The 23,239-nt window shown below is 36.5% G+C and overlaps 1 protein-coding gene across 19 annotated transcripts in view; it reads right to left on the minus strand.

Moving 5' to 3' along the window:
* LOC128192635 (teneurin-m-like) overlaps positions 1 to 23,239 on the minus strand; it is a 69,395-nt gene that overhangs the window by 5,439 nt on the left and 40,717 nt on the right. For 14 of the 19 annotated variants that reach the window (XM_052865487.1, XM_052865478.1, XM_052865479.1 and 11 more), the window contains 22 exons: positions 21,563 to 21,892; positions 18,407 to 18,781; positions 18,128 to 18,281; positions 15,324 to 15,526; positions 13,908 to 13,970; positions 13,422 to 13,684; positions 13,179 to 13,305; positions 12,851 to 12,958; positions 11,695 to 11,889; positions 9,464 to 9,679; positions 7,583 to 7,768; positions 6,474 to 6,623; positions 6,000 to 6,207; positions 4,859 to 4,978; positions 4,286 to 4,565; positions 3,720 to 4,128; positions 3,260 to 3,512; positions 2,893 to 3,122; positions 2,550 to 2,707; positions 1,368 to 2,442; positions 1,203 to 1,217; positions 159 to 490 (listed from right to left, as the gene is read on the minus strand). In XM_052865487.1, the coding sequence (XP_052721447.1) occupies positions 159 to 490; positions 1,203 to 1,217; positions 1,368 to 2,442; positions 2,550 to 2,707; positions 2,893 to 3,122; positions 3,260 to 3,512; positions 3,720 to 4,128; positions 4,286 to 4,565; positions 4,859 to 4,978; positions 6,000 to 6,207; positions 6,474 to 6,623; positions 7,583 to 7,768; positions 9,464 to 9,679; positions 11,695 to 11,889; positions 12,851 to 12,958; positions 13,179 to 13,305; positions 13,422 to 13,684; positions 13,908 to 13,970; positions 15,324 to 15,526; positions 18,128 to 18,281; positions 18,407 to 18,781; positions 21,563 to 21,892 (5,450 nt within the window). Of the gene's footprint in view, positions 1 to 158; positions 491 to 1,202; positions 1,218 to 1,367; positions 2,443 to 2,549; positions 2,708 to 2,892; positions 3,123 to 3,259; positions 3,513 to 3,719; positions 4,129 to 4,285; positions 4,566 to 4,858; positions 4,979 to 5,999; positions 6,208 to 6,473; positions 6,624 to 7,582; positions 7,769 to 8,324; positions 8,358 to 9,463; positions 9,680 to 11,694; positions 11,890 to 12,850; positions 12,959 to 13,178; positions 13,306 to 13,421; positions 13,685 to 13,907; positions 13,971 to 15,323; positions 15,527 to 18,127; positions 18,282 to 18,406; positions 18,782 to 21,562; positions 21,893 to 23,239 lie in introns of all 19 variants that reach the window. The other 5 variants (XM_052865493.1, XM_052865495.1, XM_052865494.1 and 2 more) reach the window with 5 other exon arrangements.

Consider the following 23,239-nt stretch of genomic DNA (forward strand, 5'->3'; position numbering starts at 1 on the left):
CAAGATGATATTAGAACATGCTCATTATTTGATCTTATTCTCTTGCATATTCATGAAACCATCCAATCATTTTATCATTTATAACACCCCTCTCCCCCATTACTAAGTCTGCAGGGCCTGCTGTGAGGGAGGTGACACAAAAGGAACATTGGACATACCCTGAGGGCTTTGGCCTCGCCTCTGGAGAACCCGATGTCAGGCGAGTCAGACATGCTAACATGCGGCCGGGATTCCCCTACCCTCATTTTACTTCCCAGTCTCTGTAGGGTCTTCCGCCCGCAGGACGGACTGTACCGACGCCGGGCATAGAACCGCCACTCCAGCTTGTGAACCAGCTTGTTAGGGCCGATTATCTTGCGCTTGAAATGCATCCTGTGCTGATTGGATAGAACTGGGTGTCCCCCTGACTCGATATTGATCGACATGTTTGTGGGGTACATGACCACAACACCTCCGTCAGGTAAGTAGGTCACTTGAGTTTCTGCTACACCTGGAATAAAGTAAGAAAAAAACTAAATGTTAAAGGAAGTTATTATTGGGGGTTTATTTATATTGTTTGCATGCCAAAAAATTAAAAAAGGTATGGAAGAAAGGGATGTTTTAACAATCCTTTAAAATAAGTCCCCTACATCAAACAAAAGAAATCTATTTTTGATGGAAACAGATTGATCGAAGGAAATTTCAGACATATACAAAGAGAGAAAATAGTTGTTCAGATGTGTGTGGTAGAAACAGTTCCTAAAAAAATATAGCTAGCGAAAGGTAACAATCACGAAACAAACACTGATTGTCTAGCTAATGTCTACTACAATTACACACACAAGAAGTATAACACTGTGTACTGGCTATATCTAAAGTCATGTGACTTGAGCTGATGATGGCATGCGCTGAGTGATCTAGATTTCTGAAACATGATATATAAATGTACACGGATCAATACAGGTCAGTTGTTAAAATTTGGATATAAACGTGGTCAGAATATATATTGCGTATTAAACATGGTCAGATTATACATATTGCGTTGTTTTTGTTATGATAATGAGAGGACTATTTGTAGCCACCAAAAGCTGACTAAGCACTGCGGAATGATTCCCTGCAATTTAACTGTAAGTTTCTGAGAACAGAGCAAGACAAAGAGACAAGGAAGCGGCCAGCTAAAAACTGTAACCTGCGGAATCAAGCTAGTCAAAAAAGCAAATTACCCTGAGAGATTTTCACTGTAAAAATTCAGAAAGAAAAATCACATTAAGGAAAATCATGCATACATAAAGCCTTTTAATATATTTCATCATTCATATGACATGAAGCAGTATTCTTTTTTAAAACAAATCTTTGACCTCAATTTAAAAACCTGTTGAAATACTTGCCATGCATGACTGATTGTACACTGCCATAGGTTGCCATGGAGATGACATCACTGCTGTCAGTGTTGACCCTCACAATTGATCCCGTTGTGTTGATGTCGGTTACCAAGGAAGTTATTTCCCCTGTTGGTTGTCGAGTCTCCATCAATCGCCCCATGTCGTTGTAGTGATAGAAATAACTCTGCCCGTTACTGAGATATTTGGATACCAACAGACCCGAGGCGTCTCGGTATGTGAACGAGATGGAGTCATTGTTTGGTGAGGTTAACTTCTGCAGTCTGTGTTGATTGTTCATATCTAGTTTAGATCGCTGGTTGCCAGGGGAGATGATCTGTGTGACCTGGAGATTGCTGTCTCTCGTAAGCTCTATCTTGTTCTTGATATCATCCGTAATGGACACCAGCTTGCTGAAGTAGGAGTTGACATTGTAAGTAAAGTTGTACATGTATTGTCCTGTCATTATATCCACTGTATGTTGATGTTGACCATGGTCGTTGAAGATGAACATCTCCTTTGTGTCTGGGGAATAGACCTTGTATTTGTTGTCTGTATCCGGTTGAGGAAGTTTGGACATGATGGAGAACACACGCAGGTTTCCGTTGTCAGCAATATGCACGATGCCGTCCGGAGTGACAGTGATGGAGGTCAGTGAGTTGAACAAAGCCTGGGCAGCCAGGGTCTCCTTTCCATCGTAACAGAGACAAGTCTTGGATTTGCAGTCGCATTTAGATTTGGATCCAGCAAAGTGATGAATCCTTCCATCAGAGGTGATGACTCGTACCCTGTTAATCCTGTGCTGATCACTCTCCACCACATGGATTTCTCCATGAGGACCAAAAGCCATGCTCTGGGCATCAACCAATCGGACGTCAGCAGCTATCCCGGAGGCCTCTTCTTCATCAGACAGAACCCCTGACAGCATGGAATTCAGGCCTATGATTGGACAGTTACTTGGGCGCCCTGCAATCGTCACAATATAGTTGTCCTTGGTCAGCTTCAAGATGACATTTTTATCCAGTATATGGAGAGTGTCATCAAGAGGATCAATAGCCAAAGCTGCCGGCCAATGTAGCTGAACCTACAATACAGGCAGTAAATTAATAACATACATCTAAATATCAAATACCCTCAGAATTTTAAATCACTGCATAAATCTGGACGTTAGAAATACATGAATCTGCTTACCTGATTAGCTGGTCTGCTTTGGTCACATGACATTGGTTCCTGTGTTCTGAGCTGGTTGTGGGAGCCAATCAGAGTAGAGATAATTCCAGTGGTAGAAATCTGCCTGATGTTGAGATTATCTGCTATGTATATCACCCCCTCTTTGTTGATAGCAATGCCTATAAGAGAGTTATAATTCAAATGAATTTTAAATTGCTAAAACTTTGAAATTATTAAAATCTTTGTGTAGCACTGGTTAATCATCCAGTGGGGAATCAACATCTTAAAAAGATTTCCACTAGAACTGGTATGGTTAACCTTTGTCTATTTAAATATAGCAATCTCAGTCTTCTGTGAATCTGACCTTTGGGTCCCAGAAGCCGGGCTTGAATGGCCAGTCCTCCATCCCCACACTCATCAACAAGTCCAGTAGAGCACTCTTCTCCATTCCCAGCAATAACTTTGTAGTTCTGTTCTAGATTCTGGACAGGTCCCATAGTAGCAATCTGGATGACTCTATGTTTCATGTAGTCTGAGATGTACAGCTTTCCATTGACTGGGCTAACAGTCATATAAGTCTTGTGGAACACAGAACTGTAAGATACAATGTAACAATATTCATCTGCTATGCATAGATTGAAATACATGAAAATATATTTTCCCACGTAGTTGGTTTTTCTACAAAGAAAACAATAAATATATTAAGATTTCTGAATCCTGTATAGACATACTCAGTTTTTAGAATGCTGACTATCTCGGTTCTTCCAGGCGAGAGTTTCCGGATGAAGTTGTAGTCCCAGATGTAAAGGCTTCCATCACTACCACTGGCCAGCGCCACCGGGGCACGTACTTGGTTGTTGGAGGCATCTCCGTTACACATGGCACAGTCTAGACTCCTTTGAATCCCATTGCCAAGGATACTGACCAGTTCTTGGGGCTTCTCCTTCAGGTAGATATTGCTGCCATCTCCCTTGTGCAGGATTCCTGAAATCATATTAAGCAAAATTGTTGAAATCAGTGTCACCATTAGAATAGAGACAGAAGTTCTCTTAAACTCTTCATTGTATATATGCTTTCTGCAAAGCTTAAAATAATTTGTACACCATTCATTTTTGAACTTAAATCAAAGCAAAAGAATTCTGAGCTTATTGTTGCACAAGTCTTAGTATTTTGCTTTCCACAAGCTCTTACCCTCTTGGAAGTTGTAGGTGTGATGGATGTCCAGGTTCCAGCCTCCGATTTCTGAGGATGTCAGATCAAACCCTGTCATGGTGGTGCTCCTGACCTCCCAGAACACGTAATCACAACCCTTGTACTCGTATCCCACATGTACCTTCACCGGGACAATACCGTACACCTTCTGTCTGAATGCGTTGATCCTGTCCCAGGAGAAGGTATACTTAAGACCTGGGTCCGCCTCAAACACTTTGATGTTCTCGATGCCCTGGACGTAGACTTTGAGGTGGACCAGGGCCAGGTTGGTAGGAATGGTATCAGGGGTCATCTGAATGAGGATCACAGATTTGTAGCCCTCTGTCTCACTGCTGTGGTACACTAGGTGGGCATTGGTGCCTGGAACTTCTATACTCTCTTGTAGAACCTAAATTAAGCAAATAATATATACTCTTAACTAAAATACCTGACAATGAAACGTATCTACTTAAGCAGTCTTATTATGTAGAGATTTAACTGTTTAGATAATTGTTTTATACCTATTGATTCTGTAATTTCATACTCGTTAGATTGTCATTTCTTACCTGTGACTCAGGAATTAGTGTGCTCTTCTCTGGACAAGCCCCAAGTTGTGTGTGCTGCCAGGTGGAAAGAACGATGGGTTTCATGGTGTGGTGGTCATGCCCCACTGCACACAGTAAAGGGTCAGGCTCAGAGAAGTCTACAGAGTGCAGGTCCATGACGACCATCTCCATGGTGACGATCTGGTTCCATGGTACTGATACACTGATAGTGTGGGATTGGAATGGTTGCCGTGTAAACTCCAGGGTAACAGAACCACCTCCATTGACAAGAATGTCAAACCTGTTGATAACATCAGAAATATGTTCATGTGGTGATGGAAGGATGAGTTAAAACTAAATCATCCATCTTCGAGATCAAAGTTTTATTCCGAACTAAAATTTCATTCAACCGTGCTTCTTCTAACTTTATTAGGTATGCTTACAAGGTTACACTGTGACAAATCTCAAATAGTTTAATCAAACAGACAATTCAAACAAACAACTTTATGAATTTCAGGTTTAAAACGATTGCAATGCACCAACTTGCACACTGCTGAAGAATTCATTTCATGCATGGAGACAGGGCAGACTTACATTCCATCATTTCTGGTGAGGGTGTGGCCATACAAGGGCTGAATTCTGACATTGACCTTGACACCGACCAAAGGAGTGCCATCTCGTGTCTCAACACGTCCCCGAATTACAGAAACTTGTCTGAAAGAGAAAATATAAAAAACGGTCAACTAGAGAGCAAAACCATCAAATTGGCTAGACGTCTGCAAATAAATTCTCTCTGATATTCAATACTGCATGCTTGTTGATGTTATATATATTTCCCTTGTGAACACTCTGTGGAATCAATTTGCAGAGCTTGAGCAAAGCTTTCAATCTCTCTGATGTTAGGTGTTGATTCTCATAATAGTTTTATTTCCTATACTGATTGTGTTGTTCAAAAATATTCATCAGTTCATAGTGACAGTCATAAATATCTCAAAAATTTTTAATTACTGTCCAGAGATTGAAATCAGTCTGTGGAACAGTTACAGCAATGTTTAATTCTCCATTTTCTGTGAAATAAGAAACTCCAAGTCAGTTGCTGCTTTGAAACCAAGACCCCAGTGCCCTATTTATAGACGATCAATACACAATAAGGCACGATAACTTAGTTGTGAGTATTGTTTTTCAATTCAATTAAGTATTCCTCTGGTAACCAAATCTACTTGACTTCTCTTCATCAATAAATAATGGTCCCTTTTTTCCATTCCAACCCTCTTATCAAATTAAACTTCATATTTATCATCCATTTTTTATAAAGATTTACCATGTTGCATTAAATTGCATTAAATTGCTTCACTGGTTGCTAAGTTTGATAAAAGATCTCTTTTTATTTTAGATGATATATATCATAAAAATGTATTATGCAGACAAAAACTTGGGCATCAGAGAAAATCTGACTGCACAACAGGTGTCTAATTATTCACTTGGGGGATATTAATGCTCAAGACATTTGTATTCAAAACTTTTAACTGGCTGATAAAATAATCATGAGATTCCTTTGATAACTCAAAAAATTAGGATGAAATTTTATTTCATTGTCTACTTTCCTCCATCTGTTGGCATTATACATGTATCACAAAAGACAATCAATTTAACTAATTAAAATAAAAAATGAATCATAAATTTTTCAGACATTTGGAGAGCTTTTGGGATGTTGGTATCAAAACAGAATACTCACGTTTCATTGAAGGCATTCTTTGAGGTCTCCTTCTGTATGCTATTGTTATCAATAAGGAACTTCATCTTCTTGAAGAACGAAGCAGTGGAGCTAGGCTTTGGTTTCTGGAGGAGGATTTCGGCGGGGTCCTGCACGGTCTGACAGAATGGATTCTGGGCACAAGCCGCGCTGGAGCAACAGTCCGGGTCCAAGCAATCCCTCAGTCCATCTACAACAAGACAACAGAGGCCTCAAGTCATGAAGAACAAATGTTCTTGTAGTACTATCTCGTTTATTATATTTCATTATTATTTATTATTTTCATTTATCAGTTTGTGCATAAACTTGTTAAGTTTGTTTTGCAAAGACCTATACAAGATTAAGGACACAAATAAACACTATTCACATTTCTATATTTTTATTCTAAGTGTCTTAAAATTCTAGCAATTATATCTTAACTAAAAGCAAAATGCTATGTGTGTTCTGTTTGGTTACCTTTGTCATCATCGTCGCCATTGGAGCACATCATCTCCATGGCAATATCACAGCCGTTTCCTTTCCAGCCAGCATGACAGTCACATTTGTAACCCTTGTCTCCATAGCGACGACAACTACCATGGCCATTGCAGGAGTTTGGACATCCATCTAAAACAGAAGTTAGCTCTTAGACATCACATAAACTGAAGTCAGCACTTAGAGATCACATATATCAGGGGATAACAGTACCTGAATAATGTAGATATACTGTCCTGTACTGGTAACATTAAAATTAATAGATATAGGATTTAAATAATCTATGGCAATTCAGAGGAAATGTTTAAAATCTTTTATTCAGTCTTGGTTGTAAAATATCATGTCCCTTTCCTGTAACCTATAAAATTCATCAGATTTAATTTAAGTAGATTCTTTACTTACAACAAATAGACATGTTGCAGAAAGTAACAGCATATTTGTTATAAAATCAATACTATAGTCCCTTACCTCCACCTGAACCATAATTAATTAATGTAAAAGTTGCAATAGAAAAAAACGATAAAAATCCTCGACCAAGATTACTAATTGTATAAGCATTCGTTAATGAGTGCAAGAAGAATTGATCAATGGCAGCAGTTAAAGAATGCAAAGAGAGAGTTTCTGTCAAAATATCAATGGACTATTCAATACCATTACAAACTTTTGTGCCACACATTATATTGTATGTACCAGTAAGTTGAAACTTAATTAGCTTTCAATTGCTTCAGAAGCAGAAGGTCCTCTTAATCTTTTTTTATATCTTTCAAGATTTGCTCTGGAAGATTTTGATGTACTTAATTAAAATTAATCCATAAATTTCTAAATATATAAAACTACCATATAAGCTAGGAGAACCCTCAAATATAACATGTGTCAATATTAATTTATTACATAATATGCGATTGTAACAACATTTTTCATCAAATCAATGTTGATCAATATGGAAGATTAAACAACATTCTTCTTCAAATATATTCAACACAACTAATATGCTTATTAAGGATTTACATTTCATTTCAACATCATGACTGGGTCATACATACAGACCGCTTAATTTTTGAGAAAATGGCTGCCAGGTTCGGGGATGTTACCTATTGTGCAGTGTTTTCCATTCCAGCCGGTTCGACAGATACACGTTCCCTTGTCGCACTGGCCCTTAATTCCATCACAGCGCGGGTCACAGTTACGTGTGTCGCACAAGACTCCGCCCCATCCCTCATCGCACACACAGCGCTGGTTGTGGCAGTATCCGTTTATACAGCGCAGACGACACATTTCTAAAATTTACCCAGTCACCACATATCAGGCTAAACATCATTATCAAAGCATGATAAAGGTTTGTCATTTTCCACAGCATTAGAAAATAAGTTAAGTTACTGTAAGTTAAAAGATAAAAGAATACAGAAAACTATTGACTCAAGAAATATAGTATAAAATGTTGAATGAAAAAAATTTAATAAAGATCTAAAATACTAAAAAAAAAAGTTTTGAAGATATGAAAAAAATCTGAGTAATATTCATCTACTGTATTATGAAGTGTATATCGACAACACAGAAATTCAAACATGCTATTCCTGCAGCTATAGACTTGTTCATGAGTTAGAAAATATTATAGCAGCTAGGTTTTAATATGCATTATTTAAATGAACAACATATATGTTAGGGTTCAAAAATTTCAAATAGATGCAAAATACAATTCCAGCAAATAAACAATATCAATGATATATTATATACATAATTCTGTTTGTTTGTTTATTACTTGTGACAACACATTGATAAATGCAAGTTATTTTAAGGAAACTGCAATCGGGGACATGCAGATCAAGTTAGTACCTGCAAGCTTCCCAATGTGGAATGAGAGCTGACCTGTAATATAGTTTACGTTCATCAATTTTTTTTTATTTTGAGAATTTGGCTGCTAATTTTTTTTCATGATTAAGAGAGATCTTTATAATTTGCTATAAGTAACATGTGAAATACATAATGTTATGCAGGTAAAGCTTTCGAAGTTTTTACATCAAATGTGCATAAATGTAAAATTTTGAAAAATTCTTATCTGCAAAAAAATTCACTTGCATGCATTTGGAGCATAAATATCCATGCTGGCAGAAAATTAATCTGTTTTAATTATTCTATGAGTGTTCAAATTATATTCTGATGTGTGAAACTTATATCATGAAGTATGAAAAAAACTGACAACTCAATTTCACAATGGTAATTGGATTTTCAGGAATGTGAGGGATTTTAATTTAGACAAAGAGAAAAAAAGGATGATAAAAAACAAAAACCACGAATTGATAATGGGATTCATCATGCTCGAGTCCAAATGAGGGTGTCAAGCAAATTTGAAATATTATCTGATAATGGCAAAAGAGCTATTTTGATACGTCCATTATAGCAGTCATTTGAATGGGGATTTTTTTGACATCTTATTTCCTCCATGTCATCATTTCATCATCACAGGTCATAAATATAATGGCTTCATTCTCCTCTCTCTGTCTCTTGGATCAAAATCACATTACAAAAGGTGAATGTTCAGGACTAAATGTCTACCATGTCCTACAGAATTCTATGTGAGGCAGCTCTCAAAAGAGAAGTGTTAATGTTAAACGGTTAGTGGGAAGTTCTATGCAGTAGTTTAGTAACTGTCACCAAATATTAATTGACAATTGTAATTTCTACATTTGTTTTCAAACTTGGGCTGGATGGGGATAAGAAAAACACCATGCTGTTGTCCCCAAATCAGTAGGAACCTGCTCAAAACACCATGCACTTGAGTTATGCCTTCAGTCCTTCATGCTATAAGATTTTGTCAATTAAATTGGAGTTTGTTGATTATTTTCAAGAAAAAATGCATTCCGTGCATGTCAACTCTAAGATTAATTGTGGACATCTACGAGTCCAAATCTGGCAAAAATAGGTCAAGGCAACAAAAACTGGGTCAGTCTTGAATTTCAGGCAGTTGCCTTTACCTTGCTCACAATCCTTGCCCTTGAAGAATCTATCACAGATGCATTGGCCCGTGTCCCAGTCAAACTGCCCATGCCCCGAGCAGTCGCGGGCACAGAGATGAGTCAGGTTAAGTTTGTCGGGTAATTGACAGTGGTCTCCCTTGAACCCTTTATAGCAGACACATTTACCCAGGTGACAAAGCCCGTTACCAGAGCAACTAGGGTCAATACAGGTCACTGTGGTGACAAAGAGATGTGTTAATAACCCAGACACACGAGATTATCTCACAGTTGTCACTCATCAACATAGCCCAAACTTACTTTGGATATTTTTTTCACAAACAAAATTTTTTGTGCATTCAATTTACAGAATAAAATTAAAGATGCTTGTGAACATGATCTGAACATGCAATGATTTTCAAACTTAAACTAGAACTGTCCTAATGGGACTAATACCCCCGCTAGGCTAATTTCAAATGGGACAAATAATTGAATTGAATAATAAAGGTTTGGAACACATACAAAAAAAAATTTCTAGAATTGTAAAAAAAAAAAAAGTTAGTTAACAAAGAAAAATTAAAATCAAAATTGTCAGAATTTCACTGTAAATACATATCTATAACAGTAATACATTTACAAATGTATGTATTTGATGATATATTTTTTTAATTTAATTGATTTAAAGAAAAACCAACAAAATGACAATAACCCCTCCCTTTGCAGTGAATAGAAATACTGGTAGCCAAGCAATGCTCTTCTGTTGATAAAACTTTCAATATCTTTCTAATAAGAGTCTTGACAGATGCAATTAGTTGTTTCAAATTTTCCTCACTTTCTCCTATGGCACAATGGAACTCCATATCAGAAAAATGATCCCATAGGACTATGATTTTCTTTGATGAACTTGTTAAATTTAATAAACTCCCAAAACATTACCATAATTACCATACTATGTAAAAATATGTAAAAAAAAGAAAATTTAATATTACTTAAAATTGCCAAAACACTACAATCAAATCAGTAATTTTGAATTTCATTTAAATTAATGCCCAATAGGGTTACTTCATCAATTTACTTGACAAATAAATTTAAACAACCTCTAAAAATAGTTTAACTTCTTTATTAATAATTATATTATTTATTTCCTTATAATGATAGACCTTTTGGTTTACATGAAACAGTTTTAAAATAGCCCCAAAACCATCACCCATTTTACAGATTATCAATTTCCCCTAAACACATGCTCCATCTGAACCATGGCTCAGATAATGGCTCCCTTGGGACAAATGAATTCAGCCACACTTGTCTTTGATGTTCTTATTAGCTCCTAAGAATTTATCATTGACAAACAAAAACTTTGCATTGTCAGTTGATAGAATACTTATAAAAAATAATTTTTTTTTATTAATTAAGACATAAAGACAAAAAACTCCATCTGGATGTATTTATATAAATATATTTTAGAGTGTTTTCTATTAATTAATTAATAAAATCTGTAAGGATTACCTCCCTTACTTTTCAACATTAGTGTACAATATATAGAATAAGGAAAATGAAAACTGTCATAAAATCATTAAATCTTGTCTGATCTTAAAAAAAATTGCAGGTGCACATCTTCAGATGGTGTTCAACATATGTACAAATTTTCAAACTGTTCCATGCAGTAATAAAAAATTCTATAGGGGGGACAAAGTTGCGTCTACAGACAGACGGACAGACGGACAGACGGACAGACGGACGGACAGACAGACGGACAGACGGACAGACGGACAGGGTGAAACCAATATACCCCCCTAAACTTCGTTTGCGGGGGTATAAAAAGAATTCAGAGAAGTTTGGCATGCATGACTCTAAAGATTACATATAGTGCAGACAACATATGAGACAATCTCATCAGAAATAAAATAAAATTAGTAAAGCAAATTATATCAAGCATATGAAAGTAAAGGTTGCAAATAAAAGTAAATATTTCATTATCAGACTACACAGCAAAAGAAAATGCCACGATAAATGACAAACAAAATTATGTCTAATGTAAAGATTAAATTGTAAAATATCAACATATAAAACATGAAAATATACTTAAAGTAACTACTTTGTGCAAAATAGAAAAACATAATAAACTAAAGAAGAAAAATAAAATAATTACAAGAATGTTTAAAGAAGCAAGATTGCAAACTATGTGTGTATGTGATATGATGGCCGATTGGTTAGAGTGATTCATAGAGGTGTGGTCTAAAACACGGACTCACCGATTCCACAGTGCGGGCCGGTGAAGCCTTTCTCACACTGACACTGGCCATTGATGCACTGCCCTCTGTTGTTACAGGTCGGGTTCTCGCACTTATTGGCGGGGATGTCACACTCCGCCCCTTTCCAGCCCTCGTGACAGACACACACACCCTGGCGGTATTCTCCCTGACCGTTACAAAGGTGGGGGCATTCACCTGGCAAAATAAATGATTTTGAATTTATTGGACTTGTAATTAATTACAACAAAATATTATAATTTCCATTCTATTTGGCTTTATTGTGTTGCTTGTCTTATTCTGTAAAACTTTATGTCAATCATTCAAGAAATAAATATTGTTTGTTATAGGCATAAACAAATGTTTTATTATTCTGGGTCCCATTATAATACACACCATATTCATTTAATTCTCTTATTTTTTAATGACAAGTCAATTAATATCAAGATTCTTTAGTTCATTATTATTAAAATACCGTGCTAAAACTAATGCAGCATATGCATGTTGTCATCATTACGTCAACACGCCCACTTACTTTGAGCTTGAATGCAAATTGAAGTAACATTAAAATAACTTTTCCTCATAGCATATCAGAGATAAAAAGCTACAGAATGAAAAACAAATTTCCAGATTCTCAATGGCTATCCCAAGCAGCGGAGTTCAGATCAATCAAAACCCAATAATGCAACAATCCCCCCAGTAATTTTTAATCAACACCTATGAATCACAGGGTATAGAATTAACTTAGTTTGCACACATTATAGTCTCCCTAGGAACAGCAATATCTCTGATGTCCTGCAACAAGCATCATTTACCCAGAAAAAAAGCAGATGGCATAATAGTCCGAAACCCATGTGGCTGGTCATGTGATCAGGCTGGCTGATAAGTAAGGCGCTCAATTGGATCAGGGAATTCTTCTTTTGATATTTTTGAGAGGATACAATTTCTCACGCTGGCTTCATATTTTTTCAATGTAATTTTCTCTAGGCTATAGTGCAGTGTCTAAATTATTTCTAGTGTTTGGGAAAATCAAAGAGCTATGGGTGGAAACCAAGGATAGAATTTTACCATTGAGTCATACTATCCTCATCATTATTGCTTCTAAAAGCTTTTATTGAAACAATTTATTTCTGTTTCGTCGTGTACAGTTAAGACTTACGTTCTGAGCAGTATGGTCCCCTGTAACCATTAAAACACTGACACCTCCCCTGGTTGTCACAGAGACCATGTCCGTAACAGTTACTCTCACAATTGGTTCCCATGAAATCTGTCAAGGAGAAGTTCATTGATATATATTTAATCTTGAATCAACTATAAACAATTTCCATACATACTGTTGTTCAACTGTGATATGAATTGAAAATAAAATGGGTTTGAAAGGGAAACCAAAAAAATTAGCACTGTTCACTGCCTATTTTGCAACAAAATACTTTCCATTGAATTGCTCCCATATGATGTAGAAACATTTTTAGCGTAAACAGCCTTACCAATGGTTCTTCTGGCCACGCCTATCTCCTGCGGCTGATCCCGGTCATTGTAGATGGTCAGGTACCACTTGCCCTTTTCCATCAGCTGAATCATGGCCGTCTCCTTATCAGGAAGAGATCGTTTATACTGGAAAAATAAGAATTCAAAACATTTCAATTCCAAACCATCTTCATTAATAAACTAATAACAAAGATTTTTTTGGTCTGTTTCTAGATATCTAAATACAGTGGTTGGATACTTACCCGGTTTCTGAAAGTCTGTGATTCAGGCTCTTTGATCGTACTTCCATCGTACACCTGGTAGAAATCAAACTGAGCGATGGTAGGCGGGAAGTTCCGTCGGCCATAGATAGCCAGACGCGCACTGTTTGGAATGGTGAAATCGAACTTGACAAACTTGGAATCGCTCTGGATGAAGTAGGTCTGCCAGAGGGTCAGTGGGGAGATTGTGATGTAGGTTGGTCTGTCGCCGTCCAGAAGCAAGGGGGTCTGGGTAAACTTTAACACTGAAACAATGCAAGGAGCAAGGTCAATACACATTTTAATCTGATTATTTTTATTTCAGCACATTGCATAATAATGCATCCCTTTATACATTCATATATCTGTAATTATACATCACTTAAAGGAAAGCTCTTGAAAGTAATAACGGGATGATTGTTATAAAAATTCAATTTTTTTTCTTGCCAGCTAAGAATCAAATCCATCAATATTGTGTTCTAGCTGTACCTGTGTGGTTTAAGGCACCAGGTTTCTCCTCTTTCTTCTCATTCTTTTCAAACGTCAAATGAGCTGAAAGAAAAAATGTCAATTAGGAGAAAACCATCTCACAATGTTCATTTTGATACAAAGAGGGACAGTGAATAGAAAAGTGACAGGAGTTCAAGTGTTGTGGAGTAAGGTCAACTCATGTCTGTCATGCTAGAGACGCTGAGCTTTTGACAATTCTCCATGAAGGCTTATTGCATCATTTTCTTGAATCGTAATGCAATACCAACTTGAGCCAACTTGATATCGATGTAGAATATTGCTGGCTCTTGAAAATGTCTTGGTTACAGAAAACTTAAGATTCCCCAGTATTGATCAGCTTCCTGCGTAGTGTTTTAATTCAATTTTTCTCCCTTTTTTCTCTCTTTTGTCATGCGAATGTGATCATTTCATTATTTTAACTATTGAGCAAAACCTACATACAGCCATCAATGAATATGCACTCAATATTGTTTTACATTTTATTATCTTCCTTTTTCCCATTTATCTCATAAATTTTCAATTCAAATTACGTTTTCAATCGAGATAATTTGGTGGTACAATAAATATTGGTCCACGGAGGATGCTCTTTGATGGGTCATGTGACACCTTGATCCTATAGCTTCTGACGAGGTTCGACAATCGCGACACAATTTGTGGTAAACAATAGATTCTCTCCTCTCGCCTGACATTCCTCATCGGTCACGGATGCCAAACGGTACCGTGGGGACTTTGTTAAGGAAATCATCTTGTTGCTTCTTCCCAAGAGGAGAAATAATTGGAAGAAGTTGAAAAACACTTGTTGATGAAGAAACAGCAGAGTTTCGAATTCAATCGATGACAAAATTCTCTACCTAATTTTAAATTCATCTGACTAAAGTATCTAATAGTATGCATATTGTCAGAAATTTTAAAATGTCTGCATGTTAATCTTGCAAATTATCAGTACACAGCATACATCATAACATCAAATGTTTAATGAAAGGTAAATTTCCAACACGAAAAAGCTTGTCAGGGAAGGCAATTTTTTTTTAAAAAGTTCTATCAATATCAGTACAGAATTTGAATGCATTAAGAAGAGAATCTAGTAAATAGCTTGGTTGGAATAACCATATAGGAAATTAGTAGGACTTTGTGATAACTAAATGATCATCAAATGAATAGCTTATTCCATGAATAAAACAAAACTCTATATTAAAATGGTCATGAAAAGAACTTTAATTTACAATATCCAAAATCAAGTATTGATAGCATCTTTCCTATTTTAGAATTGGTAATGAGCATCTGTTCAACAATTTTGCATGCCAAGAACAAAAGGGAATAAAGTGTCTCCAAAAATCAGTGACAGCTTAGAATAAAAAAAAAAACAAATTCTTAAGAAATGACAAAAAGACATACCTGCAAAGTAGGTGGTGGCTGCTAGGAGCCCCACACAGATGATGACTAGGATCAGGGCCGCCCACTTCCAGCTCCACCGCTTCAGTTTCTGTTTCATGTAGTGGGGTGTATTGCCGAATTTAGTGTAGCCACAGTCGTGGGATCGGGGTGGTGATGTCATATTGCCTGGGTAACCACAATGACTGTGGGGAAGAAAGGCCTGCCTGTAATGCAAAAGTCCAGATAAGTTAAACTGAGCCGTTCTTGATTAATCAAGTTCCGAGAAATTCACATCGGAGTTTGGCTGGACCTCCCCTGTCAAGTGTCAACTATCGCTATCAGATATAAAGTTTTCAATCTCTCGAGATGACCAAACTGCCGGGGAGGATTTTTCTGAATTGGATTCCCTCAAGTGAAAAAGAGAATTGTCACTGAAAATTAAACTCTCAGCAGGAAAATTCACATCTACTCAATTCTTCATCATATCCAGAACCATTTTGTATCAAACCATTTTGTATGCAAATGATCATAACACCTTTTTTGCTCTTCACTTTAAAAAAGCGAAATGTCCTCAAGAGCTATAAAAGGCACCACTAATTGTATAGAAACATCTTTCACAGTTTTCGTTTTGTGGTCGGAATTGCCGATATTGGATTTTGTTCGTGTGCATGCTCTTACAGACAACTGCATCAGTGACATCATCATCAATTGTTCTGACTGTGAAAAAGCATTTGAAAACAGTAATTACGGCAGTAGCTTGATTGTGCTCTGGCTGAAGAACAAATGTCACAGTAATATTTCTGCCATTAAACTATCCAAATTGTGACATGCATAACATGACTTCATAATTCCATTTTTCTTTATCGTTTTGAAAGAGAGATCTCGGCCTTCTGTGGCTTACAGCAAAGATGACTTCTTCCTTTTGTGGAGCCGACACCTTTTATGTACGAGAAACATCTAATGAAGAATTATGTATCTGCCTTGGATAATCAATTTTCAAAATTTTCTCTCTTTCCACCTCTCAGAAAAAAAGAGAACATAATTTGTGATTCTGGTAGTTCCAGGAGAACTAATCAATTAAGAGTTACATAGACAAGCATTTTATTGACAAATCTATCAATACACAAGCAAAACAGCTCTGTTTCTGTGTAGGGGAAAACTCTGGATAGCCTCCGGCAGCATTCCAGTGCAAAATGCTGTTAGAATCTTTGTTATATTGCAAAATGGGGAGAAATTTAGCTGTTATAGAACATGCAAATACTAGACCATTAATGTAACAAAGTTAATTGATTTCCTGAAGATTTCAATGAAACTTCAATAAAAGTCTGACAACAGTATGGTTTTAACTGCAACAGCAACACCACAAAGAAAACATTGGCCTCTTAATGGCACTCACAGAGAGGCATTTCTGGTGCCGCATCAATAACATTGGAGCATTACTACTAATACCGAAAAAAAAATAAATGTATTTGGGGAGCGAATGAATTGAATGTTTGAGGGATTACTGGTCCCCGGTTTTCTATCCCTTATTTACATAACAGTCTCTCCAGCCATTAATTCTATCTAATTGGACACTCTTTGTTCATATTTTCAGTCAAAGACCAAAAAGCCATGAATAAATCTAAGTGTGAAATTAAATACAAGAAAAATGGACTGTCGGATTCCACAATTATTGGGAAGAAAAGGACAGCGATATTAAAGCAATGATCAAAATGGTCAATCTCTTGACAAAACCACTGAATAAACAGAGGCGTTGTTTCATCCCATTGGTACCGCTTGCCTTATACACCAGTTCTCCATAAAGAGCCTTTAGTGTGGTGTCTGCGGAATATCAGGAATATCTGCAAGTTCATCTGATTTTATCCGATAGAAATCCGCCTCACAAGTTATACAAACTGCAAAATTTCGGTTCTCTGGGGAGATTGAAATCGAATTTAAATAGAGAATTGTCGAATGATAACAGAAGAAAGGAAATGAAGGCAGATCGATAGAAAGTCTGACTCCATTCTGCATACAGAGAACGTGTTAAATTATCTTTTGCCCTAGCTCTCAATACTCATTGGATGACTAAACCATCAATTCTCCATCCTAAATTCACCATTTTCAGGCACTGTACACTTTTCCAGCCTCCCTTAGCGTATACTAATTCGTCTGGTATACTAATTAAAAGAGACATCACCTCAGCATGCAGTTGGCTAATTTCTATTTACTGAAACTCAACTCCTAATTTGAATACATTTCTTTGTGCCAAAATACCAATAAAGTACATTGGCAGGATCGTATGTTATACTGGACCTTATATAGATGCATCAAACTGCTTCTGATCAAAATGCTAATCTATTTTGGGGCAGAATATGGTCTCTCCGCTAATAGCAGTTGACTGCCATTTGACATCTAACACCAAGTTATTTTACTGGCATAGGGGTATAATCCTATTATATTCCAGCACTCAATATGATATATTTGGCATGGGCACGTTAACTTTTACAGCAACAAACTTTATATGGAAATATCAAACATAATTTTCAAGAAAATAGAGATAGTTATTGTTTTCCAGCAAAATCCACCTTATATCCATTTTTATCTCATCTGATGCATCTTTATTTTTGTCAAAGAAACTGCTGCAGACTCATTTAATGCCATAAAGTGACTCATTGATCACAGAAATAAATATTTTGTCAGACTTAAGAATTGTGCATGATCAAGGCAAGAAATCACAGCAACAGAATCATTACAAATCCGTGCCAAGGTTTGCTGATAACTTTTACACATTAGCCACATTATTGCAAGACATGGAAATCAATGGATTGCATGTTAAGCCCTACCTTTCTGAGTTGTGATGGTCTCCATTCATGAAGTGACTGGGAACAGTGTTAGAACACTGGGGTCGGACAGGTTGTGGACTGACTAGTTCTCCTGACCTTGACATCGGCACTGACCCCGACCTTGGCACTGTGCGTGGAAACCGAGGTTGTCCATCTGTAATCAACACGTCACAATTCATATATATTTCTTAAAAATCAAGAGGTGAAAGTCTTATAATTAAGAATATTGATATTCATGATCCCTTTTTTCAGTGCTACAAGAAACAAAATTGAACAGACCTGGAATGAAGACGTTGCCAGAAGCTGTCTGCTCCAAATAATGTGGTTCAAAATCACTCTCCTCTCCAGAATACACACACTGTCTCACTTGGTGATAGTGTTCACTGTCGGAACAGGAGTGGCCCCTGTGATAGGGGTTCTCATTGTCAGAGTAATGTCCCCTTACATTGTGGTGATTGTGAAGTAATGCAGTGTTTGAGTCCACATAGTGACCGCGACAATGGCACATTTCAGCATCCGAGTACGTGCCTCGATACGAGGGACCCATGCATCGGTTTACTCTCTGCGGCACTGTTGTTTGATGTGGAATGTCTTCAATGGGTGGGGGTGGGGGAGGAGGGTTAAAGCACGGTGGAAGACCCCCTGGTGCTGTAGCTAGAAAGGAAAAACAGTCAATTGTTAAACTACAGAGTTTTATCAATAATACAATTCATCATAGAATTATCATCAAATTTTGTGAAATGACTAATGAAAAAAAAACAAAGGCAATAACGTTTCTGACCAATAAAATTTAGAAAAATAATCAATTCAAAGTCTCTCTTAGCTGTCTAACACTGACCATAGAACTTAGAGGACCACATGTCCAAATTGTCCAAACTATCACTAGTCAACATGTCAGTGGATGAAAATATTCTCTTCATCAGTACAAACAATATTTACTCCAGATAAATATCAGGGTTTTTTTTTCAAAAAAATACAGTCTGACAGATATCCAAAGTTCAGTTCTGCTGAATCAATCCTGGAACCCTGACAACCAATCAGAATTCTCCTAGTCAACATATCCCATGATTCCAACACTTGACAGCTCTCAATTTGGACATATCACTAGATTGTCTAAAGATTGCAGACTTTTTGGCTCCAACCAAGTAATATAAGGAGAAGTGGGAACCCTGTCTAGATAGATAGACGATTCTCTGATATAGTACTGATTGAGCGTTTGACTGTCTGAATGTTTAATCTGCCCACAGCATTCTGACCACTACATTGGGCGTCTTTCTAACTGTATACAATTCCTATTCCATCAAAACTCCTGCAGCCTATAAGTTATATCTTTTTTTGGTCAGGGAAACAATTTGCAACTTTTGATGAATGTTCCACCATGCCTGGTCTCAGGAGACACAAAAATAACTTTTCCAATTTGCCTTGTAGTGCAAACAAAGAGATCAGTTGTTAGAAATGGCCGGCTGCTGTTCAAGGAAAGCTGACATTTTCTTCTTATTTATGGAAATCAACATGTCTGTTTCTCTCAATCAATACAAACCTACACTACACAGACTTACTCTCTGGACAATGTGTCACTGGGCACTAACTTGGCACTAAGTTAAATACACTTGGCATTAAGCAAGTGTATATATTTACATTCTACTGTGTTTTTCCATTAAATTCCGTGATGTTTAAATGCCTCTAAATGCAACAAGTAGTCAAAGGTCAAATTGACGAGTTTTATTATGACGTCACAAACGTTGAACGCTGTAAACTGCAACGTCACAAGCGAAAATCAAAGTTCACGCTTGTGGCTGTTACTGTGGCTCTTCCATTAATGTTAACTTACCCTTAGGATAAGATCGGAATTTTAAGGTATAATTCACATTTGCAGACAAGGCAAGAAGTTAAAAAATGTAAATATAAGCATTAAATCATGATTTTTTGAAGTATACACTCTCATAACTGCCGCGGTGTGTGCATACAAATTTTCATAACGCGCTAACGCGCGTGCACACACCGCGGCAGTTATGAGAGTGTATACTTCAAAAAATCATGATTCAATGCTATAGTGTACTGTAAATAACAGTATATGCTCAAATTACATCATACGTTAATTTTACATAGAATATATACCATATTCTTCAAAGCAATAATATAAACTCTTATGATCTACAATCTTGCAATTGTTTTCTCAATCTCGTTTGGCTATATCCCCTTTTTGATAAATTTGATTAAAAACAAATACATTTATGTCAAATCATATCTTGGTAATAGACAGATGAAATGAGGGGTTTCTGGTGGTTAACTCAATTCAGCAGTAAATATTCAACTGTCAAGTGTAATAAATGAATTGCTGTCAGATATGATCTAAAGCAATATACACGTCTGATCAACTGACAGGTTTGAAGTCTACAAATCTCCCTTTATGATTGGTCAGAGAGAAACTGAACTGTCCAATTTCTGATACCTTCAAGAGACATCACAGATCCAGCACGAAAAACTTGACCTCTTGGGCCTTTTTTTTTTAACTTATTCCACTCTCTTCCTTTTTTTATAACCCCATCCCAAAACAATCTGCAGATTAATATGTTCAAAAAGATAGAGAGGTTTTGCATTGATAAGTGCACTTTTTCAAAATATTTCTATCAGCCCAAGTCCTTTAAAGCACTCACTATCCAAAATTCTTGAAATGTAAGGTCTCGGCAATGATCAAAATGAGTAAATTGAAATATTACAGATGATGGTTTTTTCCCCATTTTTATTCATTGTGTAATAGTAGCTAAGACTTGGGCCATTGCATGTCAAAAGACATTTCTCCCTGCGCAGGCCTTTTTCTGAAATGGGCTACTCAAACAAATAAGTGGAGAGTGGGGCTAAAACAGCCATTTCCCCTTCTATGTTTTTTTTAAACAAGCACAAGATGGATGATGACACAATGTCATGCAAAATGTCTACCACTCAGAACTTTACTCTTGGGATCTCTAAATGGACTCCTTATTAGTTGTGTATGGATAACTTTAGATAACACCTTTTTTTACCCTCCAAAAACAACTTCTCAACGATAAATATTCCCAATTTTTTGGCTGGATTTTCTCTATCATATCACCTCAATGTGCTTTGTGTTACTACCTGGGTATACAAATAATAAGAATCAAATAGGACTTTTCAAAACAAAACAAACGAAATTGATAGCTTTCACTCTACTTAAGTTATTAGTGCAGTTTTGTCAGATTATATATACACATAAAAAATTCAATTTAAAACCAATGCAAAATGCATGATGCATACATGTATAAATGAGTGTGATTGAATAGATTTTGATATTTGTAATATGTTTTGACTACCTCTAATCTAGATAGCCAAAAAAAAAGATGATGCAAATGAAGTACATCTGTATATTCTGGATATGAAATTGGTTTCTAAAAGTTGTTTGTGATGTACAATCATTACCTGCATGGTGGAACTTATTGTGGCCATGCGGTGAGTGAACATGCTGAGTTTGGTTGTCAGGGTCAGAGTCTGACAGCCTGGAAACCACCTCATTCCGCACAGAATGCATATTGTCCATTTCATTGGATGACATTGAGCACTGGGAGCCCTGATGATTGACATTTAAGGAGGCGTGTTTAGTGGACACAGAGAGATTCTGTTCAGATTCCTCACCCTCGGACCCTTCCTGGTATGTGTAAAAATGAGGAGTTTTGTTGTTATTTTTGGAACACATCCTATGAGCCTTTTGGTCCATGGCTGTTAACTCAACATGCTCTTCGGGGTCTAGACCTTAATAAACAAAAAAGCAATAAAAAAAATAAAAGCAAGGAACAAAAACAAAAGTACATCATCATAATCATCAGATGGTTAGCATACTACTGCTTATCAAACAGCTAAGGTAAGATATAAAGAGGAGACTCGATCATAATTGCTAGCCATATAATACATGTAGATGGAATATGAAATTTCTCCTTATATAAATATAAGTTGACAATCACAAGGATGATGATGATGATGATGATGATGAGGGAATAAAATAAAAGGTTCATGCAAGCAAACAAGGGATTAATTAAAAAACAAAGGAGTTGTCTTTCTTTGCTCTTAGGCTAAAGAAAAGCTTTCCATTCAAATAAAACTAAAATCATGTTTATTTGACAATCATTGTAAACACTGGTTCCAAAAATAATTACAATCTATATCCATTTCAATTTCTATCATTAAAAACCCAGACGATCAAGATAAAGTAATTGAATATTAATTGCATCATGTTAGCAATCAAACAATGGGGGCTAACAATGTGGTTTGTGCTACCCGTATCTTGCCATTAATTACAAAATTGTGTCTCATGCTGCTATTGAAATTATACAGATTGTGAGCTGGAGATGGAAAATGTCCTCTCCTTTTCCCTGAATTTCCCAACAGACTGTGCAAACAGTGGGACAATAGCACCATTTCTCATCCCTCTCTGCTGCGCGTTTCCATTTATTATATTATCTCTCAATCTCTTTGTACAATCCGATCTGAGCAATAATAGATGTCACAAACAAAATCTGCTCACTTGTTCCAGCCGGTCCCCATGACAACACTCTGGTGTCCCCAAATCACTGCTCCATCTGAGGACATCCATCACTCTCCCCACCACCACCCAATCAATCAATGTACAGAAACTAACAACTCTATTATTTATGGACGATTCACTCTTTCAAATTCTACAAAATTTTTCTCTACGGCATTGACACTTCACAGAAATGACAGCCAGCAATACTAACTGGATTCTATTTCCAGGTATTCAATCTACTAAAGAACTCTTCAGTCCCGGATAGCTTTGTTTCGTACAATTTGCGTCGGAAAATAAATCAGGGTTTTCATGACTTTTCAGTATTGATGGTTTTAGTATAGCTATTAATTTTTTTCCTGTTAAATTAAGTGAAGCGGAATCCTTGTGCGACAATGATTGATTTACAAACAGTTGAAGACAGCAGTTTACATTTAGTGCTAACTTACTGAGATGATGTTGAACTTAACACAATCTCGTCTTCTCGATATTCAGTCTAAGATTGCATCTACAATTCTTATTAATCATATGGAGGGATTTTCTGCCAAAAGCTAGAATGTATATTAACCAATTTTCTTCAT

This window comes from Crassostrea angulata, chromosome 7 (genome assembly GCF_025612915.1).
Source record: "Crassostrea angulata isolate pt1a10 chromosome 7, ASM2561291v2, whole genome shotgun sequence".
Lineage (NCBI taxonomy): Eukaryota > Metazoa > Mollusca > Bivalvia > Ostreida > Ostreidae > Magallana > Magallana angulata.